Source organism: Tupaia chinensis, unplaced genomic scaffold, assembly GCF_000334495.1.
Source record: "Tupaia chinensis unplaced genomic scaffold, TupChi_1.0 Scaffold143594_1, whole genome shotgun sequence".
Lineage (NCBI taxonomy): Eukaryota > Metazoa > Chordata > Mammalia > Scandentia > Tupaiidae > Tupaia > Tupaia belangeri.
Window position 1 is genome coordinate 140,963 of NW_006203440.1, and position 22,592 is coordinate 163,554.

The window sequence follows — 22,592 nt, forward strand, 5'->3', positions numbered from 1 at the left end:
CATCTTAACCCCCTACTGGTCCACAGAGTGTTTCTTTTTCCTTTTTGTTTCTGTTTGCTTCCTTTTTTTGCATGTGGTATGTACCTCAATTTTGCCATTGCTTTCCTGGTTTCTGCCACCTCAAACTAGGCAAAGGGTTTCTCAGAGCTTTCACTATTACTTCTTGTTCCTGTTCCAACAGGGAAATGCCAGGATTGAATGATTCAGGTTGATGTAGGCATGAACATGGGATGGCAGTTTGGGTGAAATGTGGGGGTAGATTGATGGGGGTGTGTGAGAGACTTGACTTTTGTCCAGTACCCTAACCCTGCTTTGCTCTTTTTCTAATGTATTCCCTGCCTTGTTCAAATTCTTCAGTCTTCTATCATCCTACAGTTGCCTCTCAGTGACTCTATTCTGCAAATTCAGGGACTCAGCCTTGATCTTCCAAGACCCTACATGTCTGACTTTGGAACTTCTAGCCTCTCTTCCTCAGACCCCTAGATCCCATGTATCTCTTTCTTTTTTTAAGAGAGAGATTTTTGCTATAGGACATGTGCATTTGCTGGAGAGACAGAGAGAGACAAAAAGTGAGAAATCGCCCACTAGGGGGGGTTGGCTACAACCGCAATCCCTTCTCCTCCATTCTCCTCTCAGGATTTTAGGCACACACGCACACATGCACATGCCCAGCATGGATGCCACTGGGTCCTGGACTCAAACCATGATCAACTACATGGGAGTCCAGAGATGTAACCATTAACACCATCTGCTGGTCGTCACCCACCCCCAAATCTCTTTAACACCTGTTGGTATGAGATCTGGGGATCCTTTAAATATGGAATGATTGGCATTGGTTGGGTTGGGGGAATTTGCTTGATACTCTCTAAGATATAAATTGTCATTCCCATTTTTTGTAGGCCTTCAATCTTCCATCCAAAAAATGGAGGGTATCTTAAGTGGCAATAGGTAAGACAATCATGGATCAGTTAATGCAGTTTGTTGAGCCAAGTTGGACTCAATTCAGCTGGTTAAAAGATACACCAAACCTGATTAAAAAAAAAAAAGGGAGGGGGCAGCAGGTGGTGTGGTGGGTAAGGGCGCTGGATTCTCATATGGCCAACTATGGTTCAAGTACTGGATCTGGTGACTTGCGTTCTCCCTTTCTCTTTCTCTCTCTCTCATCAAATAAAGAAAAAAATAACAATAACAAATGGAAATAAATAAATAAATAATTCTTAAAAAAAAAAAAAAAAAGAATTCCAGGAAATTGTCATGGCAACAGCAATAGGATTTCCTTTAATGGGATTCCTTGATCTCTCTGTGAAATTGATCCATATTCCTATTAATAACATCATTGTGGGGTGCTGAATACTTTTCTGAAGATTTTTTTTATTCATCTTGGAGATTGGTGAACAATGAGAATCTGAGAAGCCCATGGAATAAAACTTTGCCTATTTATTTTGTGTTTTTTTTTTCTTTCCAAGATGTTTTCTATTTCTAAATGTAAACAATTTCAAAATTAAAAAATAGATAGTAATACACACTCAGATGTGTAGAGCTCATCCTAAATCTACTTCCTTTTTTTTTTTTGGAGAGGCTTTTGCCATAGGGCACGTGCACTCGCCAGACAGAGAGAGACAGAAAGCGAGAAATCACCCCCCAGGGGGGATGGCCATGCCGCAATCCCTTCTCCTCCACAATCCCTTCTCCTCTGCAATCCCTTCTCCTCCGTTCTCCTCTTGGGATCTTAGGCACGCACTCATACGTGCCCGGCGTGAGTTTAAGCCACCAGGTCCGAGACTTGAACCGCGGTCGACTACATGGGAGTCCAGTGACATAGCCATTATGCTAACTGCTGGGCCCGAAACCCTCTTCTAATAATATAAAGGCAAGAATGCAATCTCTTTCCTCTCCCTCTGCAGGTAAAGTTTTCAGAGCCAAGAAGAGGATGCTCAGGGATAATACCTAGTTGTTTCCAACACTAAGCTTGTATTGTAGATCTGAAAGAATAAAAATTCAATCTTGTCCATTAACAGTTAACTTTTGCCTTTTTGCTTCTGTACTACCCTGATGATAAACAACCCTGAGCTATGCAAACCCCCAGGGCCTGCTAGACTTCCCGCAAACCAGCTCAGCTCCGTGCAGAAAGTCAGCCCTTTCGCAACCCCCTCCCCTCTCCAGAAAACCAAAACTAGACCACCCTGCTTATCTGACCTGACCTAGTTGCAACATCTGCAAAAATGTCCTTGTAGCCAGCCCACTTGTGTAAAAATTCCTGCCTAAGCTAGTTGTCACAACCATACCCTAAGAAGCCCCTTATCTTGCTTCCTCATTCTTTCCCTCCCCTCACCCCAGGGACTTAATGTCTATATAACCTGAATGCTCCTTTGTTCAGGGCTTCTCTCGCCACCGCATCTTGTATGACCGGGAGTGAAGCCCTAGCACGCTAGCAATAAAACCTCTTGTATTTTCCATCAAGAACCAGTTTTTGTGGTTGTTTGGAGTCGTCGGGTATTCTTTGGACAAAGGGGGGCTAGCTAGTCTCTGGCTAGAACCTTTCAGATCTAGTGTTCAAGTTTATACTTTTTATATTGTTGTTGTTATAGACTAGGTGCACTCTCCTAAGAGACACAGACACACAGAGAAAATGAAAGCAAAAAATCACACAAGGAGGATGGCCACAATGCAGTCCTTTCCCCTTCATTCCCTTCTCAGGATGTTGAGTATGCATATACATGTTTCTGGTGTGTTTTTCAAGCCACTGAATATGGGACTTATACCATGCAGTGGGTCATGTAGGATCCAGCTACCTTAACCTTCACATTAACTGCTGGCCCCCCCAAGTTTACATTTCTTATGTTAAAGTTATTCCGAAGTATTGTAGTTTTGTTTTAACTAGAATTATTTTCCTTGCTCTATTTTTGGATTGTTCATTGCTTGTGTACAGAAATACTGTTAAATTTTGTATGTTTACCTTGTATCCTGCTAGTTTAGCAAAGTTGTTTATTATTTTTAATAGGTTTTGCTCCTTCCAATATTATAAATACAAGGTCATGCTAACAATAAAGATTATTGTACCTCTTGCTCTCTTTTATCTTCCTTTGTGTTTGCGTTTTGTTTTATTTTGCTTTTAGATGAGGTCTCACCATGTTGGGATCCACCTGTTTTACCTTCACAAGTATGAATAAGTAAGATTACATGCACTTGCCACCTTGCCTGCTTTTTTTAGGATGGGCTGGAAATAGAACCTATGTGGCCTCAACCTGCAAAGCAGCAGTATCCAGCCTGTGATATCACAGCTAGGCCATTGTTTATTTCTATTGCCAAATTGTCCTGGCTAGTACCTCTAGTACAATGAACAGTAGATATGGTAAGAGTAGTTATATTTATTTTGTTTCCAATCTTAAGTATACAGGCTTTGACCATTAAGTATAATGTTAGTTGTAGATTTCTCATATGTCCTTTATTAGTCTGACATGTTCACTTCCATTCCTAATTTGTTAAATATTTTCATCACCATAGGATGGATTTTGTTATATTTAATTTCTGTACTGACTGACATAATCATGTTTTATTATTGTATGGCAAAATTTTTTATACTAAATTATTTTTGGCTGCTCACCAACCTTGTATGTATCTGGGATGTATCCACTTTGGCCATGGGGTATAATTATTTGTATGTGTTGCTGGATTCTGTTTACTGATGTTTTGTTGAAGATTTTTATATCTATATTCTAAGATATGTTAGCCTTAATTTTTCTTTCCTTGTGACATCTTTGTATGGTTTTGTTACTATGGTACTATTGGACCTCATGGAATGAGTTGGGAAGTGTCTCTGCTGCTTCTATTTTTGGAGAGTTAAGAAAGAATTGATACTAAATATTCTCCAAATGTTTTTGGAGAATTTACCACTATTGTTTCTGGACTCTTCTTAGTATGTAGTTGTGATTTTTTTCCCCTTTTACTCATGCAAGGATACATACACATTCATGTGAATGAGAAAAAGAGATAAACAGCATCTTCAGAGGCTGGTCGCATCATGATATCCATCCTCCAGTCCTTCAGCCTGTGGAATCCTGGACACTCACAAGTGTGCCTGATGTGCTCCAAGCTGACATGCACTCAAATAAAAGTTGCTATGTGGACTGTAGGTACCAGAGACAATGTGGGAGGAGAGTGGGAAATGGCAGAGGGTGAGAAATAGGGAATAAATTTATCTATCTATCTATCTATCTATAGAGAAAGATATCTATCTATACATATATATATATATATTGTATATACATATGATAGGTATACATATGTATATATAAAACAAGAAATGGAAAATGATTTGTTGATGATAACCTGTATGATTAAGCCATTATACAGTGTATTCTGGATGGGAAATCACATTTTGTATGTTGTGATGATGTTCAGTGAGTAAACATAAAATAAAATAAATACAAAATTAAAAAAAAATTCAAAATAAAAAAGGTTGCCATGTGGGATCTGGCCTCTCCCAACCAGCACATCACTGTTGCATCATGGAGCCAGCTGTGTAATTGGTCGCTTTTTTTTTTTTCTTTTTTTTTTGGAGACAGTTTTTTGTGCTATAGGGTGCGTGCACTTGCCAGAAAGACAGAGAGAGACAGAGACAGAATGCGAGAAATCACTCCCCAGGGAGTATGGCCATGCCACAAACCCTTTTCCTCCATTCTCCTCTCAGGATCTTGGGCATGCACGCACATGCGCCCTATAGAGTTTAAGCCACCGGGTCCAGGACTTGAACTGTGGTCAACTACATGGGAGTCCAGCAACATAGCCATTACGCCATCTGCTGGTCCCAGTTGGTTTATTTTTTTAATTTCTTTTATTTATTACTACTTCAATCTCTTCATTTGTTATAAGCTTATTCATATTCTTTATTCTTTTTTCTTTTTTTTTTTTTTTTGAGATTTTTGTTATAGGGTGTATACACTTCACCAGAGAGACAGAAAGTGAGAAATCACTCCCCAGGAGGGATGGCCATGCTGCAATCCCTTCTCCTCCATTCTTTTCTCAGGATTTTGGGCACACATGCACACACGCCCAGTGTGAGCTTAAAGCCACCAAGTCTGGGACTCAAACCACGGTCGGTCATGTGGAAGTCCAGCAATGTAACCATTATGCCATCTTGCTGGTCCCAGATTATTTCTTCCATCAGTTGCAACAGTTTTGTGTTTCTATAAATTTGTTCATTTCTTCTAAATTATCTAATATATATTGGCATACCATTGCTCATGTTATTTTTCTTTATTCTATTTTTGTGAGGTCACTAGAAATGTTCCCTCTTTCATTTCTGATTTCTGTTATTTGAGTCTTTTTTTGGGGGGGGATAGTCTAGGTAAATGTTGGAAAACTCCCTGCCTGAACTGAGAAGTGCCTTTCCATAAGCAAAGGACAAAGTCAAATAAAGATAAGAGGCAGACTCTCCAGATTGGTGGTCAAATATTTACTCAGGGGAAACTTTCATAGAAGATAGTCATGGCAGCGGCATGAATCTCTGCACTTGCAATGAAGGCCTGTACAAGCTGATAGGACATGAAAAGGGAGCGGAAGGAAAAGTTACTTTTGGCATATTAAACCATCTGGTTTATTTCTGTCTATTTAAAGGGATAGTCTGGATTCCCTCCAATCTGGTCAACATTCCTAAGGGGAAATGGGTTCCCAGCAGCACCACTTACCTTGTACCTCCAGTCATTGCATCCTACAACTCACTTAACAGTTGCATATGCAGAATAAATGTTCACAACAACAGGATTTGTCAATTTTGTTGAACCTTTATGAACTTGCTTTTGGTTTCAATGTTTTTCTCTATGGTTTTTCTGTACTCTGTTTCAGTGGTTTTAGCTGTAATTATTGTTTCCTTCCTCCTGCTTACTTTAGATTCCATTTACTCTTCTCTTTCTGGTGTCTTTAGGTAAATGTCCCGACCCAGGGGGACAGCCGAACAGGTTTCCTGAGTGAAGGAGTGAGAGCCAGGACAAGCCGCGTAGTGTTACAACACAGAGACGACAGTGTCGTCCGTTTATTGTGGGCAGCACGGTACAGCACAGAGACAACGCAGTGTCACAGCTCTTTAAGGGTCGCGTCGTCTACTGTGAGCAGCACGGAGACGACGCGGTGTCACAGCTCTTCAGGGTCGTCCGGAGACGATGTAGTGTTACAACTCTTCAGGGTCTCCCAGGTCGTCTGGAGACGATGCAGTGTCAACTCTTCAGGATCTTCAGGGTTGTCTGGAGACTGCGCGGTGTTTCAACTCTTCAGGCTCTTCAGGCTCCTCAGTCGTCATCTTCCTGGTTGTAGTCGTCTTCCTGGTCGTCGTCGTCGTCTTCCTGGTTGTCTTTGTCGTCTGGCTACTGTGGGCCAGGCATTGTGGTTATATACACGCTGGTGGGTTGTAAACGGTGGGCCGTGATTGGTTGTAAACAGTGGGTTGTGATTGGTTGTAAACAGTGGGTTATGATTGGTTCCTTTTGGACCAATCATGAGGTGCCGGATATGCAAATTTGAGGGATTCTAGTGGCCAATCAGAGCAAAGTTTCAAAGATCAGGTTTTTTGAAGGGAACCAATCATGGTAATTGTTTGCTCGCTGAGAAACCTCAGCAGACTTGCCGGTGCATAGCCTCTCACAGGTAAACAGTTATTTTACTGATTTGAGATCTTTCTTTTTATTACTCCAGGAATTTATAGCTATAAATTTCCCTCTAACAATGGATTTGGCTATCTTTCATAAGTTTTGTAGGTTGTAACTTTGTTTTCATTCCCTTCAGTATATTTTTGCATTTCTCTTTTGATTTTTTTTTCTTTGGCCCATTGGTAATTTTGGAGTGTGTGGTTTAATTTCCACATATTTGAGTTTCTCTAAGTTTTTTTCAGTTAAATTCTAGGTCTATCAAGGAGATCCAGACAGGGAGAAATATCAGTCAGCAAAACATGCATATGAAAAAGGACTCACTGAAAAAAAAAAAAAAGTAAAAGTCAACAATAGGAACAAACACACCTTGATTTTGAAAATAGCTGGTCAGAAATCTCTGAATTAAGACAAATAAATAGTAAATAAGCATCCAAAAAGACGATCAGCATTGCATGCCATTAGGGAAAAGCAGATCTTTAAAGCACTAAGATGTTACTACACACCACTTAGAATCGCAAAAATATAAATACAAACCATACCAATTGCTAACAAAGATACAGAACAACATGGCAGTTGCTACAGCCAATTTGGAAGACATTTGTGCAGTTTCTTTCAAAGGTAAACATAACCTCACAAGAAGATTTATCATTCATACTCCTAGGTGTTAGCTTTAAAACTCTTTAAAATCTGCCAAACAGTAGAAAGCTAGACTACCATTTTTAAGCATATCATGATTATACAATATTTTTAAAATTTTTATTTCATTTTTTTAATTCTTTTTTTTTTGAGAGGTTTTTGTTATAGGGCATGTGCACTCGCCAGAAAGACAGGGACAGAGAGACAGAAAGCGAGAAATCACACCTCCCCCCCCCCCCCCCACAGGGAGAGCCGCCCCCCCCCCCCCAAAGGGGGATAGCCATGCCGCAATCCCTTCTCCTCCATTCTCCTTTGGGATCTTGGGCATGTATGCATACACACCCGGCATGAGTTTAAGCTGCCGGGTCCGGGACTCGAACTGTGGTCGACTACATGGGAGTCTAGCGACATAGCCATTACGCTAACTGCTGGTCCCATGATGATACAATATTTTGAAAGAAGTGGAAATAAAAAAAGTTCTGCAACAAGCAATCTTGAAAACCGTCATAAATGCATATTTATTAAGTTTAGTTCCTTGTTTATAACAAGTGAGGAAGTAATTTTGAAAACATGTTTGACACTTGCAACATTTTTTTCTCTTCTGTTTTCGTAATTTTTTTCCTAATTTACTAGAGGGCCTCTGTGTTTCCCAGAGAAAGAGTTGGGGAAAGTAAGTGAGAAAGCACCTCCACAAGGAATTGTGGTCACACCACAATCCCTGCTCTATTACTCCTTTTGGGATTTGGGGCAAGCACCCACAGGTGCCCAGGGAGTGAAGACAGTGGAGGGACCTTGCACTGCCCTCAAGAAGTGAGAATTCACACCCTGAGTAGGAACTTTAAATGGGGTAAGGAGGGGAGACAGTGAAGAGAGCGAAAGCAGAGACCCAGGTGGGGATCAGGCCTAGAGATTTTATCTGGAAATGGAAACAGACCTCGGACCTGTCAGTGCAACTGTCCTTGGAGCATCTCACGGCAAAGGGGCAGAGATTGTGATGTCCACAGTGAGCCCCAGGTGTGGAAAATAGGAGAGGGAACACTGATTAATGTGTGAACTGGAAATACTGAAACTACAAGAGTGGGAACTTAAATGCGAAACATCAGTTTGAGGTCACAACAGAACCGTGATTAAGGGTGGGGCATGGCCTAGGAGGAGCATAGGGCTCCAGGGCCCTTTGTGGGTCTGCCTATTCTTGAGCCCAGAGGAACCTTCCAATCCACACTAGTATGGGGCCAGGCTGCTCGCCTCCCCTCTCCCACCCTCCTGAGTTAAAGGCGTCACAAACTTGGAGCTGTGAGCCTTGAAGGCTGGGAGTAAGGCTCCTCAGTGAAGGTTAATGTGTGTGGTGGTTGGATGAGGAGCCTCTATGGCTCTGGCCTGTGACTTGTTCTTTAGAATGAGGAACTATTTAGAATGTAAAATGTCATACTCGCCCCTATGGAATGTTAGAATGTGCAGTTTTACACTGAGGACCACAGGCTGTATTTTCCATTTTTATTTCATGTTCAACTGGAGGTGGAACGCAGTATGAACCCAGATGCTGGTACTTCACTGGGCCAGGACTCGGTAGGGAGAGAGGTGGCCTGGCACGTTGCTGTAAAGAACAAAATTACTGTGTGTGTATATAAAACTTTCCCATTTACACATAATTTGTTCTATTTCACACTACAGATGATTCATGAATTCAAATACCTTTCAGATAAATGTGAATGATTTATCTTAATTTCCTTGTCATTAATTTCTTGGAAGGTTTTTGCCATAGGGTGTGTACTTGTGGTAGAGACAGTGAGGGGGAAAAATGAGATATCATCCCCAAGGGGGATGGGCACACCACAATCCCTTCTCAGTTCTCCTCCAGAGATCTTGGATATTGACACACACACACACACACACACACACACCTGGCATGATTTTCAAGCCATAGGGTCCAGACTCAAACCAGCGTTGGCCATGTGGGAGATCAGCAGTCTAACTACTACTACAACATCTGCTGGTCCTACTTGTCATTAATCTAAACATTAAATTTCACATTTGTCTTTATCATCTCCAAAGCTATCTGGGAAAATACAGTAAACTTGCAAAATATGAGGTATTTTAATGTTTTTAATCTTCTATTTTTGAATATTGTATGGCAAGTATGGATAAGACAAAATGCATACTCTGGGAGATATGTGGAATTTGCTTTTATCTAATGAAATATTTTTTGAGTATTTTGAGGGACATTTCATAGAAATGTGTTTCACATTAACAGTGAAAAAATACATAAAACTCGGGACCAGCAGTTAGCGTAATGACTATGTCGCTGAACTCCCTGTAGTCAACTGCAGTTTGAGTCCTGGACCCGGTGGCTTAAACTCTCGCCAAGCGCGTGTGCATGCTTCCAAGATCCCAAGAGAAGAATGGAGGAGAAGGGATTGCGGCATGACCACCCCACCCCTCCTTGGGGGGTGATTTCTAGCTTTCTGTCTCTATGTCTGTTGAGCATGTGCCCTGTAGCAAAAACCTCTCAAAAAATAAAACTCAATTTTCACATTTCTGTAGCCTCATTTTTCCTTTTAATAAATTTTAGGGCCAGCCATGGTAGTGCAGTGCTAATATGCTAGTCAAGTGATGCAGCATCCATATATAGATCTGTATTCAGTGCCTGCATCGACCTGTTCATGCTGGTCATGGGCTATAACCCCAGCTGGCTGAGAAAGGTGAAGGCTCATGGCATGAGCCTCTGTTGAGGGTACTAATCTCTATCACAGTCATGAAGTAAACCTAAATTTTCTTTTTAAATTTTTAATGTGAAATATGTAAGTTAATATTTCTTTTTGTATTTCTTCTAGAAATTCTCAAGTTCATGCTGTTTGGATTTTGGCAAAAGCAAATTTAACTGCTTGTGCTGCTGAAAATTTTCAAGTATTATGTCCAAAAAGGATACTCACTTGTTTTCCCATTATTAGTTAGCTTCTTAAAGTTTTAAGTTTGTTGAAAAATGTAAATGTGTTTCTCAAATGTATATAAATTTTGGAAGATAAGTTTCTCTTAGGCAAGGGAACATAAAGAAGCCTAAGGTTCACAAAGAGAGGCAACAGCCATGCCCATTACCATTCATGTCTCTAGGGCTGACTTTATTTTCCCTGAGCTAAGCTCACTTCTTTCAGTCCTGTTCAAAAAGGGACACAGAGGACTCTACAACATTTGGTGGGGAGGACAAAAAATCCAGGTATATGACCCCCATTATGCTTTCTTTCAACCCCCTTTACTTAGGATATATCAATAATTGTGCCTGGAGGGGACCAGCAGTTAGCGTAATGGCTATGTTGCTGGACTCCCACGTAGTAGACTGCAGTTTGCGTCCCAGACCCGGTGGCTTAAAACTCATGCCGGGCACGTGTGCATGCGTGCCCAAGATCCCAAGAGGAAAACAGAGGAGAAAGGATTGCGGTGTGATCATCCCCCCTGGGGGGTGATTTGTCACTTTATGTTTCTCTGTCTCTGTCTGGGGAGCACATGCACCCTACAGCAAAAAATAAAAAAATAAAAATAAAAAAATGAAAAAAAAAACAATCTGCCTGTGTAAACCACTCAGCCTTGCTCCCCACCAGCCCATCAAATCTGTATTCACATTTATGTACAGTGTGTGCTTCGGGAGCTCCAAATCAACTGAACCAATTCCTCCTGAGTCTACATGGGTTATACATCGTTTGAAGGACCCCTATGATCAGCAGAGCCCATAAGATAGGTGTCTGAGGAAACAAAGTTTTGTCCACCATCTCTCTGTCCTGTTTCCATGACTGGGAATTATTAGATAAAAATTGTGGCATGATCTCAAAGAGGTGACAGTGCATTGCATAATTTTTTTCTATTACAATCTTTATTACAATACAAGGTTTATAGGCAGCTTTTAGAAAAACTTCCTTCCTGAAGAACTAGTCATTTTTTTCAGAAGACATTAAAGCTCTTCCTGTGCACAATGGTTGTTGGTTGGCATCTGATGAGCATCAACAAGATGGCCTGATATAAAAGTGATTTCTCTAAAAATCAGTGCAGGGTATCTAAGGAGAGTTATGTCTACATCAGTCACTGGGAAGACCTAACCTCTGTTGTGAGAATTCCCTTGTTTGTAGCACTTTTGATCACTGAGTGCTCTGACCTATCAGTCCTGTTTGACATATCAAGACACCTCTACCTTGAAAGCAAAGATTTACCAAGATCTGGTTTGTGAGTCAAATTACGGAAACTTTGGGCAAAAAAAGTTTATATTTCATGTGCTGAAAGTTTCATGTGTTGAAACAAAAAAGATTACAACTCCCCTGCATGAAGACGTGACCACTTGAAGGGTTAAGAGTTGCAATAGGTGAACACGGCAAATCTCAGCTTGATTAGTCGAGCTTTTGTCCTGAGATTCTGTTGAGATCACCTGGATGATCCTGTACTAACACTGAGCTCATTTTTTCCTCTTATAAAGTATCATCTTTGGATGTATTTATGTTAGAGAATAACAGAATTGCCATGTTTCTAGAACACCATAAATCCGTGGATTCTGAGTGAGTGAGTGAATGCATGCTCAGGAAATGGCCTTTCTGCTTTCAAACAGGAGGCCAATACCTGCTTTCCTGCTTGCAAAAAACAGGAAGCAATTAAATGGGTGTGATTTGACAAACATATTTTCCAGATTCCAAGGTATTCTGTATAGCTTCTAGTGTCATTCAGTCTTACCCTCCTAATCAATACCAAAACTAACCTGTTCTGGAAATCCTCATTTTTCTGATTCTCTAAAAAATAATTTTCCTTTCTCCTTTGCCCAAATAAATACAGAGGACTAGACAGACTTAGTGGGTGCATACCTGGTATGGCCTCTTCCTCTTGACTCAGATCTGTCTTGAGTAGTTATTCCATGTGTGCTTCAGGTGACTCTCTGCCAGTCAGAAGAGTCACACATTTATTCATTCACTTACAATACTGTGTTGGAAGTGAAGCAAACACAATCCAGAAGTAGAAAGTAAGGAATGAAGAACACACACAGAAGTGGTTTCTCATGGGACCAGCAGATGGAGCAATGCTTACAATGCTGGACTCCCAGGTAATAAACCGCGATTTGAATCCTGGACTTGGTCACTTGAAACACACTGGGTGCATATGTGAACGTGCCCAAGATCCCAAGAGGAGAATGGGAGAATGGAGAAGGGGCTGCGGCATGGCCATCCCCCCTGGGGGGGAGGGAGTAATATTCTCACTTTCTTTCTCTCTGTGTCTCTCCAGCAACCATGCACCCTACTGCAAAAATCTCTCTCTGTAAAAGTAAAAAACAAAAAAAAAGTAAAAATTTTTTAAAAAGAAGTGACTTCTGATGAAAATCGACCGGCTGATGAAGTTCACATCAAGACTCAGGTGTACACTTCAAAAGCCCTGGAGCTATCACAGGGGACCTCAAACCAATTCCATGAAGGGAGTCTTTGCACAGGGCACTGTATAATCACCCACAGACTCTGGTTTCCCTGGTCTCCAGCACTGCATTTCTGTGCAGGATCTTCTGAGGATTTGTGGAGGAAGAACTAGTTTGGCAGAGGAAGGAAGGAATGCAAGATGTCTTCAAAGTTGTCTCAGGAGTGTCAGGATCTCAAAGATTTTATCAAATTACAAGCACTTACTTGGTGTTGGGTTGGGAATGTTCCCTGATCCTTGTGACAACAGGCCCAACTCCCTCCCAGACTAATGTCAGGCTACTGTTCCTCCTGTCTCCTCTGGTCAGGATGGGAACTAGAGACTAGGGGCACCTGGGAAGAAGGACAGAAACCAGTCCTGGGTGCTGCATTCTGTTAGGATTCTCTAGAGAATCAGAACCATGAAGGTATAGAAAGCAATAGACAGATACAGATCTATAGATTATATAAAGGGATTTATCGTGCTGAATTGGCTCATGCAATGATGGATGTTGAGACACCCTATGATCTGCAGTCTGCAAGCTGAAGATGTAGCTCTATTATAAAACCAAGCCTGAAAACAAAAGAGAAGCCAATTGTAAAATTTACAGCCTAAGTTGACAGCCTGAGAAAGAATAGTATAGATAGCCCATATCCAAGGACAAAAGGATTACCTCTCAGAGATGAAATTTGCCCTTCCTGAGCCTGCTTATTTTTATTCCAAAGGAATAGGTATTGATTGCCCCATTGGTGCCAACTGAACTTCACTCAATCAAATGCTAATCTCTTTCAGAAACACTCTCATAAACACACACAATGTTTTACCAGATGTCTTGATATCCCTTAATACAATCAACTGGACATATGAAATTAACCATCATCCTCAGGAAACCTCCAGGGCCAGAGATTTCCGACTTCAGCCACCTATATGCACAGATACCCACTTATCTCCTTTCCTCACAGAATCACATTCAACCCCAAAGATTGGATTCCCCAATTCCGGATCCACAAGAGGATCTTCATCAAATCATATATATATGCACTCAAAGGTCTTCTGGAATAGCCCTGCTCCTGCCAGGTACAGACTTTTTAGCATCAACCTGGTTTTTATTTATTCATTTTTAAGGGTTTTGCCATAGGGTGCATGAGTCTGCTGGAGAAAAACAGGAAGAGGGAAAGTGAGAAATCGACCCCCAGTGGGATGACCATGCCACAATCACTTCTCCATTCTCCTCCCAGGACTTCAGGCACAGATGCACACATACTCTGTGTGGTTTTCAAGCCATCAGCTCTAGGACTTGAACAGCAGTCAGCCATGTGGGGTTTGCTATGGGGTGCAGGCACTCACCAGAAAGACAGAGACAGACAGAGAGACAGAAAACAAGAAATCACCCCACAGGGGGGTATGGCCACACTGCAACCCCTTCTCCATTTTCCTCTCAGGATTTTGGGTGCACACACATGAGCCCAGAGTGAGTTTCAAGCTATTGGATGTGAGACTCAAACCACAGTACATCACATGGGAATCAAGCACCTTAAACACTACGCCACTGGCTGGCTCCATATGAGGTATTTCTCTTTTTTAAAAATTATTTATTTTAATTTTGAACAGAGTGGGACAGAGCACACAAGAGAGAAGGAAAATGAGAAAAGAAGCTGCTAGGTCCTGAACTTGAACCATAGTCAGCCATGTGGGAGTCCAACGCCCTTAACCACCGCATCACCTGCTGGCTCCCAAATGAGGCATTTCTTAACGAACTTCATTCACTTGTTTCCTGTTTTAATAGTGATTCCTTGATTTTGTGTAAGTTTGTGTACACACCAAGCATAGTGCTTGGTTGAGTGATTGTATATAACTACTAGAGACCAAGGGATTCACCAGTATGCTTATATTGCTTAACAATAAATTATACAGGGAGGCATACCCACACTGATTACTTAAATAGGGGTTCTTCCCTATATAAATACCCTAGTGTCTTTAAGCTGAGAACTGTTGTTGAAGATGACTACATTCATTAGAAGAGAAGCGATATCAAAACAAAGAAGTATATAATGAGATCACTGACTGAAAATATAACACATACAATTTTCACATAAAACTTTTTTTTCCAGGGAACCAGCAGTTAGCGTAATGGCTATGTCGCTGGACTCCCATGTAGTCAACTGCAGTTCACATCCCGGACCCGGTGGCTTAAAACTCACACCGGGCGTGTGTGCGTGCATGCCCAAGATCCCGAGAGGAGAATGGAGGAGAAGGGATTGTGGCATGACCATCCCCCCTAGGGGGTGATTTCTTGCTTTCTGTCTCTATGTCTCTCTCTGTCTGTCTGGCAAGCACACGTGCCCTACAGTGAAAAAAAAAAAAAACCCTCTCAAAAAAAAACAAAAACAAAAAACAAAAATTACTTTTCTTCCATATGAATTTGTGTCTATCAAATGAAGAGTAAGGATGACTGTAGGTTACTCTACGTTAATTTCAGAAACCGTTTCTAAAAGAGTTTTGTACATCACAGTCCTTACAAAGAACAAAGCAATGAGAACCCCTGCATAGTCCTGAGAGGAAGTTCCTTTGCTTTATAAAGCGGACAGCCTCAGCTCGTGAGTCTCATGTATTATAAATTCTTGAAGCTCTTTTAGCTGCTATCTGAACATCGGGTGGCTCCTCCTCTTCTTCCTCAGTGTGCTTGTGTTTTAAAAACAAGTCAGATTTTAGAAAGTGGCTGCAGCTGTCGTACTTCACGAGATTGATGATCTGGAGCTTCTGGAATATCAGAGGGTGTGGTTCAACCAGGATCTTTTCATTGAGCTGAGACTGTCCCTCTACATACATTTGTGATGAGGCCTTACTGGACAGATAGGTTATATAGATCTCCTTTGTATTTTCCTGCATCTGCTTCTTATTTTGTGTTTTCTTAAAATCTTCATATGCTAGCCAAAATAAAACATTTTCTTCACTGAACTCCTTTGTTAAAAATTCCCGAAATCTTTCCACGCCTTCAGGGTCTTCCAGCAGATTCTCCAGGGAAGCTGCACATTTGGTTGTGCTCCTGAAGCTTTGGTGGCTGCTGCTGGAACTGCCATCACTGTCATGGATGCCTGATGGCAGCCGCTTCCTGCTCAGCTGGCTCACAGCATGGTTAAACATTGCCACGGGGCCCGGGGAGGGAGGAGGAGCAGCCGGGCAATTTGGTGGCTGAGCCAGAGGAAGGTGAGAAGAATGAGATATCATGTCATCTTAAGATCAGAATATATGTTGAAGTTACTTATCATTCTCTTCTATGTGTTCTCTCATGTTGTTTAAGGTGAGAAGACTGAATGAAGGCTTTCCCACAGATATCACATCTGTATGGTTTATCTCCACTGTGTATTCTCTCATGTTGTCTAAGGGAAGAAGAATGGGGAAAAGCTTTTCCACATAGGTAACATTCATATGGTTTCTCTCCAGTGTGTGTTCTCTCATGCAGTACAAGGGCAAAAGGTCGACTGAAGGCTTTCCCACACAGGTGGCATTCATATGGTTTTTCTCCAGTGTGTGTTCTTGCATGTTGTCTGAGGCTAAAAGAATAACTAAAGGCTTTCCCACAGAAATGGCATTTATATGGTTTCTCTCCACTGTGTTTTCTCTCATGTTGTTTAAGGGTAGAAGAAGTGGTGAAAGCTTTTCCACAGAGATGACATCCATATGGCTTTTCTCCAGTATGTGTTTTCTCATGAAGTTTAAGGTTAGAAGACTGACTGAAGGCTTTTCCACACAGATGACATTCATAAGGCTTTTCTCCAGTGTGCATTCTCTCATGAAGTTTAAGGTTGGAAGATTGACTGAAGGCTTTTCCACACAGATGGCATCCATATGGTTTTTCTCCAGTGTGTGTTCTCTTATGCACTCTAAGTTTAGAAGACTGACTGAAGGTTTTCCCACACAGATGACATTCATATGGTTTCTCCTCAGTGTAATTTTGATGATTTTTAACAATATGTTTTCTAAGATCAGGCATACCAATAAAAGCATTTCCACAAAGATGATATTCATATGGAGTCTCTCCAGTATCAGTCATCTTGTGCTTCCTAAGGTTGGAGCAATTATCGAACACTTTCCTATGCAGATGGCATTCACATGATTTACCTCCTGTCTGATTTTTCTTGTGCTGATTAAAGCACAAGCAGTCACTAAGGGATTTTCCACACAGTTTGTTGACAAAGTGTTTCTTTGTTGTGCAAGTTAACAAATTTTGAGTCAAGGCAGAGCTATGAGTGAAATCTTTTCCCAAATCATTCCATTTAAATGGGTCTTCTTGAGTATGAGATTTCTGCTTTCATGAAGGAAACAAAAGGCTGTTAATGATTAGCACACACATCAACACATTAGTTTCTCTACATATAAATCTTAGGCTATTATTAGTCTACAGTTAAAGTCTTTCCATTGTCCTTCGCATACATATGACATTTTACTGTTCTGTAGGCCAAAGATTTTATGTAACATCCAAATGTAGGACTACCTGATTAAGTCTGTATTGGGTCATTGGAAAAGTCATGACACATTTTTGCATAGAAAAGTACATCATGTTGTATTGTTGATTTTCTTCTAGACTTGGTTGTCCGGTTTTAAAGATTTTTATCCCATCTTGAGCTGTCGATAGGTTCATGTACCTACTATTTGAACAGAATCCTAACATGATTCCTGGCTTTAAGTTTTAAGCAAAGTTCCTTGGCCTTTCTTTGAACAATTAAAGTTAAAACTGCTTTTCTTGAAATTACCAGCTGAACTTGCTATTGAAAGTAGTAAGATTATTTAAGAAATTGTGTGATCAGGGCCAGCAGTGAGGGTAATGGCTATGTTGCTGGACTCCTGTGTAGTCGACCGCGGTTCGTGTCCTGGACCTGGTGGCTTAAAACTCACACGGGGCACATGTGCGTACGTGCCCAAGATCTCGAGAGGAGAATGGAGGAGAAGGATCTGCGGCGTGGCCATCCCCCTTGGGGGGTGATTTCTCGCTTTCTATCTCTCTGTCTCTCTCTGTCTGTCTGGCGAGCGCACGCATCCTATAGCAAAAAAACCTCTCCAAAAAAAAAAAAATTGTGTGATCAATAAAATGTGGGAAGAAAGGAGGAAAGGAAAACAACTGTAGACACCAGAGATAGTGTGAGATGAGGGTGGGAAAGGGCAGAGGGTCAGAAATAGGGGTAAAATAGGGGTAAAATAGGGGTAAAATAGGTATACACACACACACACACACACACACACACATATAGATACACAATCTAGAAATGGAAAATTATTGATGATAACATGCATGATTAAGCCACTATGCAGTATATTCTGGGAGGGAAATCACATTTTGTATGCTGTGACAATGCTTAGGGAATGAATGTAAATTAATGTTTAAAAAAATGTTTCAGGAAAGAAAAAAAAATGAAAACTTTTTCTTGAAATTAAAAAAAATGCATTAAAAATACCTATTTGATAACTGCAGTAAGCTATATAGCCCTAGCTAGGTGCTACTTTATAGTATATTCATTCTACTCACTGAGGTTTATGGTTAAAGTTAGACTTGTGTTCATGGATATGAATATATCAGCTGTGTTTGCTATTAAAAATATTTAGATTAATTAAGATCTTTAGTGAATCAATAAAATGTGGGGGTGGGGTGGGGGGAAGGCATAGAAAGCAACCATGAATACCAGAGACAGTGTGGGAGGAAAGTGGGAGATGGCAGAGGGTGAGAGATAGGGAATTGGGGATGCGGAAAAAAAGCAAAATATACAGGAAACAAGAAATGGAAAATTAACATGTATGTTGATGTGCTTGATTGAGTCAAAATTCAGTGTATTCTGGATGGAAAATCTCATTTTGAATGCTATAATGATGTATAGTAAATGAATGTAAATAAATACATTTAAATAAAAAAAGTCATGTCTTTTCTGACAACCTAATAGATTTTAAAAATTATTTCAGCAAAAACATATGCAAATGTTCGTTTTCTTTAAAATGTCAGGTAATGGCTATTAACTCACGTTAATTTCTCACTAAATTCAAATTGGTATTTATTTAAATGACCAGAGTCGACAACCAACAAACTTACAATTGACCTAATCATAGATGTGTTCTCTCTGCTGATCTGTTGCATGGATACCATTTCTTCTTTTTTCGGTGTAAGCTCCTTGCCTACAAAAACTGGGGAAAAATTGTTAGATTGTTAGCATGGTAATAGGAGAATGAACTACTGAAAAACATCCAGGCCTGGGGCCAGAAAGTTGCATAGAGGTGAAGTGGTAAAGGCACTGGACTCTCATATGGCTGACTGTGGTTTATGTCCCAGATCAGGTACCTCGAAACTCATGCCAGGCACTTGTGCATGTGTGCCGAAAATCCCAGAAGAAGAGGGAATGTAGTGTGGTCATCCCTCTCACTGTCTCTTGAGCAAGTATAGGCACCCTTTGGCAAAAACAAAAACAAACAAACAAACAAAAAAAACAGGGCCACGTGAGTGTGTTTTAAAAACTGGCATGGGAACCAGCAGTCAGCATAATGGTTGTGTCACTGGACTCCCATGTAGTCGACCACAATTTGAGTCCCAGACCAAGTGGCTTAAACTCATGTTGGGCACGTGTGCGTGCCTGCCCAAAATCTGAGAGGATAATGGAGGGGAAGGGGATTGCGACGTGGCCATCCCCCTGGGGAGTGATTTCTTGCTTTCTATCTCTCTCTGTCTTTCTGGTAAGTGCATGTGCTCTATAGCAAAAACCTCTCAAAAAAAAAAAAAAAACCTGGCATGTAGAGGGAGCAAATGTGTCGAAGAATCATGGGGGATAGCAGGTGGAGTGGTACCTAAGACACTGGACTCTCACATGTCTGACTAGAGTGAAGGGTCCCAGACCTGGTGGCTTGCTTTCTCGCTTTCTCTTTCTCTAGTGAGCACACATTCCCTAGAGCAAATTAAAAATAAATAAATAAATAAATAAAATTAAGTAAATAATTTTTTTTTTTAAAAAGAAATGCATTATAGGACATTGACAATTAGAAAAGATTTTTGGGGCCAGCAGGTAGCATGGTGGTTAAAGGCTCTGGACTCCCACATGGCCAATCACAGTTCAAGTCCTGGACCTAGTGGCTTTCTCTCTCTCTCTCTCTGTTCAAACTGGAAAATAATAATAATAAATAAAGTTAAATAAAAAAATTCTCTTTATTTATTTATATTTTTATTTATTTATTTATTTATTTATTTATTTATGGGAGAGGTTTCTGCTATAAGGGCGCATGTGCTCGCCAGAAAGACAGAAAGAGACAGAGAGACAGAAAGCAAGAAATCACCCCCCCAGGGGAGGATGGTCATGTCACAATTCCTTCTCCTCCATTCTTCTTTTGGGGTCTTGGGCACGCATGCACACATGCCCTGCGTTTAAGTCACTGGGTCCGGGACTTGAACTGTAGTCGACTACATGTTCAGCAACATAGCCATTATGCCAACTGCTGGTTCCTAATAAAATAATTAAAAAAAAAAAAAGAAAAGATTTTCAGGATTAATGTATAAAAATGCAAATGGTAGCATGCTGATTAAAGTGCTGAATTCCCACATGGTCAACCACAGTTCAAGTCCCAGACCTGGCAGCTTATAAATAACACTGGACACATATGCATGTGTGCCCAAAATCCTGAGAGGAGAACAGAAAAGGGACTGCGCTGCAGCCATCCACCTGGGGGGTGATTTCTCACTTTCCCTCTCACTGTCTGTCTCTCTCCAGTGAGTATACACACATCCTATGACAAAACCTAAAAAGAAAAATTTTCAAATGGTAAGGAGATAAAAAATTTTTAAAAGCAAAGATTAGAAAAACAGTCAGTATGGTTCCGGGAAGTGGCGTGGCAATTAAGGGTGCTGGACTCCCACAGGGCCAGTTGTGGTTCGAGTCCTGGACCTGGCAGCTTGCTTTCTCATTTTTTCTCTCTCTCACTGTCCCTCTCTGGTCAAATTAAAAATAAATAAATAAATAAATAAAATAATTCTTAGAAAAAAAGAGAAAGAAAAGCAGTCAGTATAAGAAAATATAATTCCAAGAAATACATAAATATTCTTTCACCCAAAACTAAATGCTATGGCAAGAGGATGCATCCATTATGACAGATATATGAAAGAAGTAACAATATCTGAAAAATCTTTTCCCAATGTCCTCTTACATGTTACAGAAAGCATCATTCACTTTACAAAACCTGCAGTTTGTAATTTCAAGGACATACTTATTGACCAGGCACCTGCCTATATTGAGGCACAAGTACTCACAACTTACCTGACCACTGGACTTGGGGAAATCTTCTTTCTTCCATCATCCACATCAATTCACCTTGTTCCAAATGGAAAATCAGATTTGATTTGCAGAATTGATATCCTGTTTGTGAGAACAAAAGTACCTAGATTTTGAGTTCTGTGTTAGTGAATGTAATTATCATCAAGTCCATAGACAACTACTGAGGATGAGTAAGGAAGACCACCCTAGCTGTGGTGGAATGGGATACTGGACACCATTCTGCAATGTGGAAAAGTAGGAGTTTGGATCAGGAGTTAACTTGAAGCATGCTGGTTGTGGGCAAGCACACCCATGATCCTGGCTGAAGCGTTGGGTAAGAGTACTGCATTGTGATAGGATCCTATCAAGTGTATGTTTCATTCTCCCCCTCTCAAAATATAAAAAAAAAAAAAAGAGAAACTTGAAAGTCAGCTCAAGTTACACATTCATTAGAGGAAACATAAAAGGTCCTTTATCAGATACAAATCCAGGTTCTGTGCCACAGTGAAGCCCTTAAGATGTAGATGCTGACCCCCAAATCAATAGCAGAATGCAAAATTATCAAACTTAGCAAAAAAGGAAAATGTAAAATGTCTCCACAGTGGGCTGAGTATTCTTTTCTAATGAAATTCAAGAATAAATTGTTATTTTTACCATTTGGACTCAAGCCTCAGCATATAGGTTTCATATCAGCACATTCAACCAACCACAGATTTAAACAATTCAAAATAAACAAAAAAAAATACAATATACAGTAAAAATAACAGAGCTAAAAATAAATATAATATTCAAACTATTCACATAGCATTTACCTTGTAAATACCTTGTATAGTAATTCTTTAAAAATAAATAAATACTGCATATGATTGTTAACTAGCATATGTCAAGGATGTATAAGTCTGTTCTACTCAGATGCCACTCCAATTTACTGCTGCATTATGCTATGAGAGACATTAGCCAAGAAATGTTCCAGGATCTTTAAAAACGTCAGTGTTGGGGCCAGCCGTTGGCATGGCAGTTACATGGCTGGATTCCCACATGGCCAATCAGGGCTCAAATCCCAAAAGTGATGGCTTGAAACTCATGCCGGGCACATGTGCATGCCATGTTCAAGATCCTGGGAAGAGAAGGGAGGAGAAGGGATTGTGCTTTAGCCATCCTCCCTGGGGTGGTGGGGATGGGGTGGTGATTTTTCACTTTCTCTCACTGTCTCTCTCTTTATCTGTAGAGCAGATGTGCCTAGGCAAAAATCTCTAATCAATCAATAAAATAATAAATAAATAAAACCCCCAATGTTCAGCCGAAAATTTATTAGTTCCAAGTGCCTTTCTCTTTTTCTCTGTTAAAATACATCAAGTTAGGGGGAACCAGCAGTTAGCATAATGGCTGTGTCGCTGGACTCCCACGTAGTCGACCGCGGTTCACATCCTGGACCCGGTGGCTTAGAACTCACGCCAGGCACATGTGCGTGTGTGCCCAAGATCCCGAGAGGAGAATGGAGGAGAAGGGGTTGTGGCGTGACCATCCCCCCGGGGGGTGATTTCTCGCTTTCTGTCTTTCTGTCTCTCTCTCTGTCTGTCTGGCGAGCGCGCACGCACCCTATAGCGAAAACCTCTCAAAAAAA

The 22,592-nt window shown here is 40.7% G+C and overlaps 1 protein-coding gene and 2 pseudogenes across 1 annotated transcript in view; 1 reads left to right on the forward strand and 2 right to left on the reverse strand.

Moving 5' to 3' along the window:
- Nucleotides 1–959: 959 nt before the first annotated feature.
- LOC102468851 (protein transport protein Sec61 subunit gamma-like) lies at nt 960–1,350 on the forward strand (annotated as a pseudogene).
- A 13,698-nt stretch (nt 1,351–15,048) lies between these two features.
- On the reverse strand, nt 15,049–15,936 carry LOC102496680 (regulator of G-protein signaling 10 pseudogene; annotated as a pseudogene).
- LOC102497521 (zinc finger protein 629) overlaps nt 15,935–22,592 on the reverse strand; it is a 70,936-nt gene continuing 64,278 nt past the window's right edge. Inside the window, exons 12-14 of the mRNA XM_006164211.3 lie at nt 20,972–21,070; nt 18,769–18,860; nt 15,935–16,998 (exon numbers count right to left, since the gene is read on the reverse strand). Coding sequence (XP_006164273.2) covers nt 15,955–16,998; nt 18,769–18,860; nt 20,972–21,070 — 1,235 coding nt within the window. The 3' untranslated portion in view covers nt 15,935–15,954. The remainder of the gene's footprint in view (nt 16,999–18,768; nt 18,861–20,971; nt 21,071–22,592) is intronic.